General features: G+C 41.5%; 2 protein-coding genes across 2 annotated transcripts; both read left to right on the top strand.

The window, feature by feature from the left end:
• Window positions 1-1,189: 1,189 nt before the first annotated feature.
• eapp (e2f-associated phosphoprotein) lies at window positions 1,190-5,042 on the top strand. Its single transcript, XM_077620287.1, has 6 exons — window positions 1,190-1,384; window positions 1,990-2,177; window positions 3,252-3,338; window positions 4,056-4,173; window positions 4,262-4,387; window positions 4,443-5,042. Exons 1-6 carry the CDS (start codon window positions 1,314-1,316, stop codon window positions 4,708-4,710), a joined length of 858 nt encoding a protein of 285 aa, XP_077476413.1. The 5' UTR covers window positions 1,190-1,313; the 3' UTR covers window positions 4,711-5,042.
• Window positions 5,043-5,187: 145 nt separating this feature from the next.
• On the top strand, window positions 5,188-7,278 carry sptssa (serine palmitoyltransferase, small subunit A). Its single transcript, XM_077620288.1, has 2 exons — window positions 5,188-5,382; window positions 6,921-7,278. Exons 1-2 carry the CDS (start codon window positions 5,280-5,282, stop codon window positions 7,022-7,024), a joined length of 207 nt encoding a protein of 68 aa, XP_077476414.1. The 5' UTR covers window positions 5,188-5,279; the 3' UTR covers window positions 7,025-7,278.
• The last annotated feature ends 3,646 nt before the right edge of the window (window positions 7,279-10,924 follow it).

Raw genomic sequence — 10,924 nt, 5'->3', positions numbered from 1 at the left:
TGATGGCTGTGGGAAAAAAGCTGTCTTAAAGCCTATTTGTCCGTACTTTGTGAGACCTGTAGAATCTGCCAGAGGGCAGCAGCTGGAACAGGTCGTGACCAGGGTGGTCCGGGTCCCCAACAATGTTCCCGGCTCTGCTGAGGTAACGAGGGCTGGCAATATCTTCCAGTGAGGGCAGAGAGCAGCCGACGATCTTCTGGGCAGTGTTGATCACTCTCTGCATGGCCTTTTTGTCTGCTGCCGTGCTTCCAGCGTACCACACTGTGATGCAGTATGCCAGGATGCTCTCCACAGTGGCTCTATAGAAGGTTACCAGAAGCTTAATGTCCAAGTTGTTCCTCCTGAGTACCCTAAGGAAATGGAGACGTTTGTGGGCCTTCTTCACCACTGCTGTGGTGTTTGTAGACCAGGAGAGCTTATCCATGACGTGGATCCCCAGGAATTTAAAGGACTGGACCCTGTCTACACGAACGCCATTTATGAGGAGTGGGGCCAGATCTGTGCTCTGTTTGTTGAAGTCCAGGATTATTTATTTAGTTTTCGTGTTGTTCAGTGTGAGGTTGTTCACCGAGCACCACGAAGACAGTTTGTTGACCTCGTCTCTGTAGGCCGCCTCATCCCCTCCTGAGATGACTCCGACCACAGTGGTGTCATCAGCAAATTTGATGATGGAGTTAGACTGGTGGGTTGGTGTACACTCGTATGTGTACAGGGAGTACAGAAGAGGACTCAGTACACAGCCTTGAGGGGAGCCAGTGGTCAGTGTAATGGAGGAAGAGAGGCAGGGCACACCATGAATCGGTGGCCAGCCAATCGCAGGGCAAGTTGTCAATCAAAGCTCACGAATTGGTCAAATGTTCCTCAGTACTATAACGAAAATTCTGTTCAAAAACTTCTTTTTGAAAAATGTTATACTCAAAGACGATGCTTTTGAATGCGCTTTCACAACATGAACAAAATGAAAATTATTGACCAGCTCTCATCAACAGGTGGACTGACAAAAAAGACTACAAAAAAGGCCGCCGCATTAATTGCTTCCTATTATACAGTTGTCAAAAGAAAAGCCGGAATGAAAATACGCTTCGTGAAAAAAATGGGCAGCATATCAAACATCATCTTTTTAAAAACTCATTTATTCTTTTCTTGTTCCATTTCATTCAGCTATTAAACTTAACCGGTAGGTGGCAATCACGTGTCGTCCACCAAAAAAACCCAAAGAAGCCAAACTTGTACTAGAAGAAGAAACAGGCTAAAATTGTATAACTTGTTAGCTCCAATGTACCGTTAAATTTAATCGTTTCACGTTGAACAAGATGAATAAATGCAGCGACGCTGACGCGTATGAAATTGAGGAGCCAAGCGACGAAGAAAGAGCGTCCAGCAGGTTATTCTTCTATTTATATTTAATTATTTTAATGTTGTTAGCTTAAGCAACTCATGGCTAAGCCGCACGCTAGCGCAGAATGCTGCTAAAATGTAAACAATCTGATAGAGAAGTCACGTTGTGTCGGCATTTGATTTGAAATGTTTAATGTGATATTTGTGTAATGGTGAAAACATGGTCACTATGATTTTTTTTTGAATTTGCTTCATTGGGTTTTTTGTTGTCTGTAACAAACTGGCTGCCATTGACGGTGATGGACGTCCGTACAATTTTGACTAAGACATGCTGACAGTAATTGATTTCTGAGTTTGAGTTTAATTTATCTAATAAGGGACAGCAGATATTAATGAACATTTATATTCATGTTAATGATCATATATATGTAAATATGTAAAATTGTAGCCAAGAGCTCATTTCTATCTTTTGTCCCTTGTGTAGGTTGAAGATAAAAACACATGTACACACATGCACACACGCACGCACACACACAACACACACACACACACACACGCGAGCACAGTGTCTGCTAACCCTGTCTGGCAAAATTGACTGAACATTCACCCCCTCAATGATAATGAAGGACGTAATAAATGTTGTTGTTGTAGTTCGGAAGACGAGCTTGATGTACTGCTGAATGGTACTCCAGAGCAGAAAAAGAAGCTGATCCGAGAGTACTTAACTGGCGAAAGTGAGTCGTCCAGCGACGATGACTTTGAGAAGGAGATGGAGGCTGAGCTTAGTTCCACCATCAGGACCATGGAAGACACTTGGGTGCCCACGCCCAGTCAGACAGGTATGTATAGATCAAATCAAATCAAAAGCCTTTATTGACATCATAAACAGCATATAACGAAATTGATGGTGCTACTCCACAAAGTGTGTTTTCCCAGTAAAAAAACATATGTAATATAAAAATATAAAAAGTCACATCCTGGCCAGGTAAATTCTAAAATATTGCACAATCTAAGATATTGCACATTGTAATTGCACATCCGGAAGTTATTGCACAGAAGGGATTGTGTGTCGTGCTAACGTAAGTTCAGAGTCCTGATGGCTGTGGGAAATTTTTTTTCCCTAAGTCTCTTTGTCCGTGTTTTGTGAGACCTGTAGCGTCTGCCAGAGGGCAGCAGCTGGAACAGGTTGTGACCAGGGTGGTATGGGTCCCTAACAATGTTCTCTGCTGAGGTAGCGAGGGCTGGCAATGTCATCCAATGAGGGCAGAGAGCAGCTGATGATCTTCTGGGAAGTGTTGATCACTCTCTGCATGGCTTTTCTGTCTGCTGCCATGCTTCCATCTTACCACACTGTGATGCAGTATACCAGGATGCTCTCCACAGTGGCTCTATAGAAGGTTACCAGAAGCATCGTTTCTGGGCCTTCTTCACCACTGCCGTGGTGTTGGTAGACCAGGAGAGCTTGTCCGTGACGTGGACCCCCAGGAATTTGAAGGACTGGACCCTGTCTACGCATACTCCATTTATGAGGAGTCGGGCCAGATTTGTGCTGCGTTTGCGAAAGTCCAGGATTATTTCTTTAGTTTTCTTGGTGTTTAGTGTGAGATTCTTCACCAAATACCACGAAGACAAATATTTTAAGGTCAAAATTTAGCAGAGAAAAAAATATTTTTACAAGCTATTAATCTAAATGGTAAATAGAGAGTGTACTAATAGTGGAGCTTTATTGACATTTTTTTTTTTACTTTGCTCTAGGCACTTTACATGAGTTCACATTCATTCACATACCAATGTTGCCATCGACAATGAGCTGTCTTTGCTGTTGACCATTTGGAGCCAGGACAATTTTGAGCCACCAACTACACAGCGGCTAACCAATCTAACATATCTTTTTTTTATGTTAAATCGTGCAGCTGATGGCTCGACATGTGCTAACACTGCGAAACCTGAAATGTACGACAAGATCTACTTTGACTCGGACTCTGACGAAGACAAGCCCAGTAAGTTTTGAAATGATGTCACTCATTGCCTCATGTATAAACCACATTTTATTCACTGTTGTTATATGCTCTGTGTACTGTTATACAGTCTTCCCTCGATTATCGCGACTTCACTTATCAAGAATTCACTTCTTTGCAATTTTTTTCTGCTATTAATTATTTAAAAAAACTTTTTTTTAAAGTTCATAAAAATGTTAAAATCCGTGCTGAAACTCGCAAGCGGAAGCCACTCTCGTCTTCCGCTTGCTACTAGGACTCAGCACTGAAGAAACTGTTTCAGTAGGGAGGAAAACCGTCAGTGTTGAGTCCTAGTAGCAAGCGTGGCTTCCGCGTACGTGTTTCAGCGTGGATGTTCACATTTTAATGAACTTAAAAAAATAATAATAATGAATAGTGGAAAAAATCGCAAAGTAGTGAATTTGCGATAAGTGAAGATGCGATAATTGAAGGATTACTGTACCACTGTTTATTTTTTGGTCACTAGTATATCTCACTTTGTAGTTTGTGTTTCATGTTATATTTCACCTCAAATAGAGTTAACAAACATCTGGAAAACCATCAACCGTGGACTGTTTTAAAAAGTGAATGCTTGAGAATACCTACTGCGCCGTGGCATAGCCAATCTTGCCGTAGTTTCAAGTGATGTAATCTGGCTATTTCAATCCACAGGCTCTAATATAGGCTTTACGTTTTTTCGTCATAAAATGTGTGATTTAGCAAGTAGTTCCGCCGGGCAGCATCGAGTTCAGCGACGAATCCCAACTAATGACGAGCTGCTGTACGATCCTGACGAGGATGAGCGGGACCAGGCCTGGGTAGACGCCAGGCGTCGAATGTAAGTGTGTTTTGGGGTTTTGACGCCAAAATTGATAGATTTTTATTTCCCCCAATGGCTGTCGTGAACTGTCCTTGCCTTCTTTCAGGTATCACAGGAAGCGCCCAGCGTTGTCTGTTCACACACAGCGCTCACAACCCAAAAGTCTTCCCAGGAGTGATGCTGTCCTCAACTGTCCTGCTTGCATGACCACGCTGTGTCTAGACTGTCAACGGTGAGGTGACTTTTTTTGTGTGCCCTGCCATTATTCAGCACTGTATTCTGCACAGACACGAGAGGTACCGCACACAGTACCGCGCCATGTTCGTCATGAACTGCAGCGTGAACAGGGAGGAAGTTCTGCGCTACAAGAAGCAAGTGGAGAACGTGCCAAGGAACAGGAAGCGAAAAAAAGACGAGAAAGTGACGATGCCTGCTGGATTGGACGGAGATGAGGTTTACTATCCAGTGCAGTGCTCCGAGTGTTCCACTGAGGTCGCGGTTATGGACAAAGATGACGTCTACCACTTCTTCAACATCTTGTCCAGTCACAGCTGAACTTTGTTCTTCGGTTTTATAGTGTCTTGCGAGGAATGGAGCTTCTTGTATAATGTTTCACATTACAGAAGAATTTCAAGCCACCACTCATTATTTTCTTTTAATCTCTTTTTTTATTATTATTTTTAAATCACAGAACATATAATGCAGCTCAACTGATGATTGTGAATAGATCTGTCCTGGAATTTCTATAAACTTTTTTTTCACTGTAAATGGCTTGATGTTTTCTGTCAACATATTTTGTGGGGTATTGTATTCAACACGTTACTGTGATAATGAATTGTAAAATATGTAACAAACATCACAATAAAAGTAACACACGTTGGCCATTACTTCCGCCGATTAAGAGGTCAGATGCGCATGTCACATACAATATGGCGAAGCTCAATCGAGGAGCCAGATCATGATTATCCTAGCACCCCGGAAGTACCGCCTTCGCCAAAGAAAACGTGGACGTCGGATTGGTTGACATGTTGTACGCGTTGACGTCACTGCAACACGGAAATCCTACCTCAGGCAAGTGCAAAATAAACACGGTCGCTAGTTAGTCACCAGCACAAGTTTGTAACATGGCTCTTGGCGACTGCTGGAAGAATTTGTCGTGGTTCTACCGCCAATATCTTCTAGTGACTGCTCTATACATGCTAGAACCGTGGGAGAGAACCGTCTTCAGTATCCTTTTCCCCTCTTATCCGGGTTCCGAGTTAACTTTTAGGTATCCATATCCTTTCGCTATCTGTTAGCAATAGCATCTCCTCTTCCGTGTTGACTTCATAAAGATGCGTTTTTCAACAGTTATCTTAAGTACGTCGACTTACGGCATTTTCAGGGCAGAATCAGCTCACGTGGGTCTATTTGAAATTTTAACTTTTTGAATGTGTTTTGTAAAAGGTAATGAGTTATGTGTTTGATTAGTTTGTCAAGAGGTTTTACCCTGCTCGTTTTCACACAGGTGAGCTACAACAATCGTATGCGGGTAGTTTTTGTTGTTGTTTTTAATGAGCCAAGGGTTTAACCCTAGAATGGTAACCCTCTATTTCAGGGGTTACCTTTCACGCTTCTGAAATAGAGGGTTACCATGGTTACCGGGGAAAAATGGGTCCTAAGCAAGACGGTGCAATGAAGGGTACCCATTTTTCCCCCCGGTAACCATGGTGGTTACCCTCTATTTCAGAAGCGTGAAAGGTAACCCCTGAAATAGAGGGTTACCATTCTAGGGTCAAAATGACATTTGTTACGTGTTACAATGGCGATCTAGTCTTTCAGGCACCCAACTGTATTTTAAAGTCAAGGGAATTTACGTCGGACCGAAGACTGCTTATGCTGAATAGCGTGCAGCACCTTTATTGGTGTCATGACTTAACTTTTAAGTGTTATAAAACGGCACCTGACAATAAAAAGTCTGGTTATGAAATGCAGTAATACCTTGAGATCCCATGCGTTACGTGACCGTGCTCGTATGTCATTTTCCAATAATTTTTCAAAATAATCAAAATAATGTAATACAAATTAATCCGTTCCCACCCTCTGAAAAAATACCAAGAAATAGGATATTACCGTGGCAAAACATGTTTTTAATTGTTCTAATTCACCAACCACACTCACAAAGTAACAAATACATATCTAGTGGTCATCTCATTTTCTGAACTGCTTTATCCTCATTAGGGTCGCGGGGGGTGCTGGAGCCTATGCCAGCTGACTCCAGGCTCGGTGGCTAGCCGATCGCAGGGCTCAAAGAGGCGGACAACCATGCACACTCACACCCATAACTAGGGGCAATTTAAAGTATCCAACCAGCCTACCATGCATGTTTTTGGAATGTGGGACTAAACCGGAGTACCCAGAGGAAACCCACGCAGGCCCGGGGAGAACATGCAAACTCCACACAGGTGGACCGACCTTGGATTTGAACCCACAACACGTTCGGTTCGCTACACTTTTGTGACACGTCGTAACAAAACAGAAACTTTAAATTTATCATAAATGAACTTAGATTACTATACACACTCGCTTAAAAATAAGTTTTAATCTTATGTTGGCGAGCCAGCTCAGTAATCTGTACACTACTGTCATGTTTTTCTATTATTTCATGCTTAATATCCTTTGTCAACGTTTTCTTCTCACTACCCTTCATTGCATCGGCTTGCTTTGGAGCCATTGTTTGACCTCATGTTCCTCCATGTTGTTTTCGTTAACCACTGGCATCGCAGACTCGCTACTGGTCAGCGTGGCAGGCATGGCTGTGTACACTGGCTACGTGTTCATGCCCCAGCACATCATGGCCATTCTACGCTACTTCCAGATGGTCCAGTGATGACGACATTGGACTCTTAAGTTCCAGCGGCCTTCTTCTGCAAGTTCTTATTGAACGACATGGACGCTTTCTACGTCCTTTTAATGGACCACTCAATCATACCTTGAAAAGGAACCTTTTTTTTTCTCCATAAAATGACAACACTGTTTGTGTTGTTACATTCACTTTGTATGTATGTAAAGTACAAATGAGTTCTTTGTGTGTGTTTCGTGGATGGAGGAATATTATAAAGTTAAAATGTTTTAAGCCAGAAAGTTCATTGCCTCTCTCTTAGTCCCTAAAGACTTTCCTGCTGTAAACTTTTAAAAAAGTACAGAGATATATTTCAGCTAAGTATTTCAATAGCAGCATAGATACAGATACGTATGTAGAGAAAAACATATTTTAAGTTATGTAGCCTGTTTACTTGAGTTACCTCTGTGTAGAGGTAACATTGGGCCGAAAAAATCCGGCCCCACCCGACCGGCCCCTCGGGTATTAATTTTCGGCCCGGCCCAGCTCGAGCCATTAACATGATTTGCAGCCCCGAGCCTGAACTAAATCCGAAATTTCATATTTTATTTGTGAGGACTCGGGACTCCCGACCGGAATTGGGAGGAGAAGGGGTGATTTATGATAACAGATTAAAGCCTAGGCTGCCCAGTGGCGCGAGTAGTTAGCGCATCGGCCTCACACTTCTGGGGTACAGGGTTCAAATCCAGGTCACGTCCACCTGTGTGGGGTTTAAATGTTCTGTGTCTGTGTGGGTTTTCTCCAGGTACTCTGGTTTCCTCCCACTTTACAAAAACATGCATGTAGGCTGGTTGTACAATCTAAATTGCCCCTAGGTATGAGTGTGAGCGTGAATGGTTGTCCGTCTCCTTGTGCCCTGTGATTGGCTGGCCACCAATTCAGCTGGTATAGGCTCCAGCACAACCCCCCCAACCCTAATGAGGATAAAGCTGTTCAGAAAATGAGAGATGAGATGTAACGGAATAAGTTAAACAAGACTGTATAAACATTTACATATTTTATATGATAATGTAGATATTTGACGATTTCAACTGTTTAATTAAATGGCTGCTCAGCGTCGAGGTACCAGTCTTTTTGCTCTTGTATGAGAGCAAAGCGCCACAATGACTACATTCAGCGAAGCCAACGCAAGTTTATTTAGCATATTCAACAATCAGGCGTAGGGATACGTCATCGCTTTCACAAACTGTGATTGGCTAGTGATAGAGTGCACTAGCCACAGCTACCACACTGCATCTGTAGCGAGCTGCACAAGCAAATAGTACATTGTTCTGTTGATTTAATAGCGGGTTTTTCAACCCACAATGGCCGAAGGAGGAGAAGAAGTGGATATGGTTTCAGATTTACTGTCAAAGCCATTTTCAAGACAGACTTTTCAAGAAAAGCTGGACATAATTAAGAAAGGTTGGACAACTCCCAAGCAAGCTAGCCTGTCACAACCGGAAACGGACATTTACAGCCCTAAATTGAATACAAACTTGTGGCATACCACAAATACGACAGGACAGGCTCGACTTTTAGCATTAGCTTCGATGGCGATAGAAAAGAAGGAGGAAAGAAAGGAGGATGGATTTTGTGTACAAATAAAAATGATTTTGGTGAGTAAAATGTGGCTATATTCCTGAATAATATTATTATTGATGCTTTTCATGTGTCACAGCTATAGCTGCAGCATAGGTTTTATAGCTATAAAATACCGTAATTACTCGAATATAACACGCATATTTTTGCTATATAATTAATTCCAATAGTTGGGGGTGCGTGTTATAATCAAGAACTAATTTTTTTTTTTTTTTTTTGTCTTGTTACATGGCCCTTAGCCTGGTGCTTTTTCTTGCCAAATAAATTGAATTGAAATTGAATTGAATAAAATAAATTACAAATTTTCGATCGAAAAAAGCATTGTCAAACTCACTTTGACGCACGGATTTTACGTCATCTCGTAGAGCCGACGCACGGATTTTACGTCATCTCGTGAAGCCGACGCACGGATTTTACGTCATCTCGTAAAGCCAATCGGATGATGTGTTGTGGGAGGAAGAGGAAGTGGATGAAGGAAGCGTGGACGTTGATAGGATTCTCAACGAAGAGATGTATGAGAGGACAGACAAAGAGAGAGAGGAACTCTTCATTTGAAGGATTCTAATGAATAAATTTGTTTGAACAAAACAATCGTGAAACGAAGAAAAAAAGGTAAGATTTCTGATTTTCGTCAGCGGGAAATTTTAGGTGCGCACTATATTCGAGTACTGCGTTTTTCCAGATTTTTTTGGCCCAAAATTACCTGCGTGTTATTTTCGAGTGCGCGTTATATTCGAGTAATTACGGTAGTTGTTGAGAGTTGGATTGACGTGTATTCGATTAGTACACGTTATTATGAAAACATTTTTTGTGTGTACAAGGTCAGAGTTCAAATGGCCGCCGCCCCCCTTCAAAATGGCGGATAAGACAGCAGTCAGTACGGGACTGGTCTGCAGAGCAGCTCAGAAGTGACGATTTCCCGAAGAAAGACCTGATAAAGTTCTTACAGGACAATGAGGCGTATTCGGTACGTTGTCATTTGGGGATTTCTAAGCCCCAGTTCTCATTTTAAGAGTGCTTTTTGACAGGAGCATACTTCGTTGGCGCAATGTGGCACCACATGGATGGAGACATCAAAATATTTGCAAACAATTTGGCTATATTGCATTACCTATAGCTCTTTATGTTTAACAAGAAATTATTCCATTGTGTTTTTCAGTTCATCAACGAGCACAGACTGCTGGGAAACATCAAGAATGTGGCCAAAACGACCAAAAAGGAGCAGCTTGTCGACGCCATATTGACCTGTTTGTCAGCAAAGTGAGTTGTTTTTTTAAATACTAGTTTCTATTTTCTCTCTCCGTGTAATAATTAAATATTAGCGTTCAAGGCTTTGCTCAATTAGCTTGTTTTTCATTATGATACATTCAAATTTTGAATGAAAACACACTAACTGATCTAGTGTCGATTTTTGATAGCAAGAACCTGTGTAGATAACTTACACCCACATAAGTGCCATCAGTGGAAGTGTAAGAAATAAACAGAACACTGTACGTATTTATGTGATAGGCAAAGCTGTATTTTTAGGCCATCCCGAAGGCTGTGCAGTCATGCCCTCTGCAGGCTAACTTGTAAACTGCCAGTATGTATATGTCAACAATTTATCAGCCCTGTTATAAAAAATAAATTCAGAGATAAAAATGAGCCTTAGAGGATCAGTAGATACTGGCCTGTGTTACATTACTACTAGATTTTAAGATGATCGTTTCACAGGTGACTCATACTTACTGGAGCAAATTTAATATTTAAAAAAATCAGATCCTGTACCTAAGTAAAGTAAATATACTTTTATGAAGAAAAACTTTCTAAGAGTGCTCTTCACTAAAAGTACTAGTAAAAACAAAAGCATTAGTAAAGCAGTTTATGTCAGAAATGATTGCAGGTTTCAGAAGCACTCTAATTTGGTAGTTTAGTACAAGTACAAATGTTTGGAAATAAAAATGAAACAAAGTCAAACATTATACTATCGAAAATGCAATTTCTGAAGAAATAGCGTGGGAATGATTTGCTCTGTCATTAGTCACTTGCCATAGATTTCCCATTACGTACACTACTTTTGGCTGGGACCACCTGGTCAAAAGGAATGGGAGGTTTGGCACTGTCCGTGGTCCTGAAAGATGAGCATTCATAGTCAATCCTCACAGTTTAAATTATTTGGATGTGTGCCGTGGCCCCCAAGTTAATTTTAGAATACGTACATACAGGTCACTTCCTGCACATCTTGGGGCATTTCTGCTACCAATACATTTATAACATTTTCCTGTTGATTTTAGGGAATTTCTAGGTATTTCCTTGATATTTTGTGGC

Source organism: Stigmatopora argus, chromosome 15 (assembly GCF_051989625.1).
Source record: "Stigmatopora argus isolate UIUO_Sarg chromosome 15, RoL_Sarg_1.0, whole genome shotgun sequence".
NCBI lineage: Eukaryota > Metazoa > Chordata > Actinopteri > Syngnathiformes > Syngnathidae > Stigmatopora > Stigmatopora argus.
This window is presented reverse-complemented; position numbering and strand designations above follow the sequence as displayed.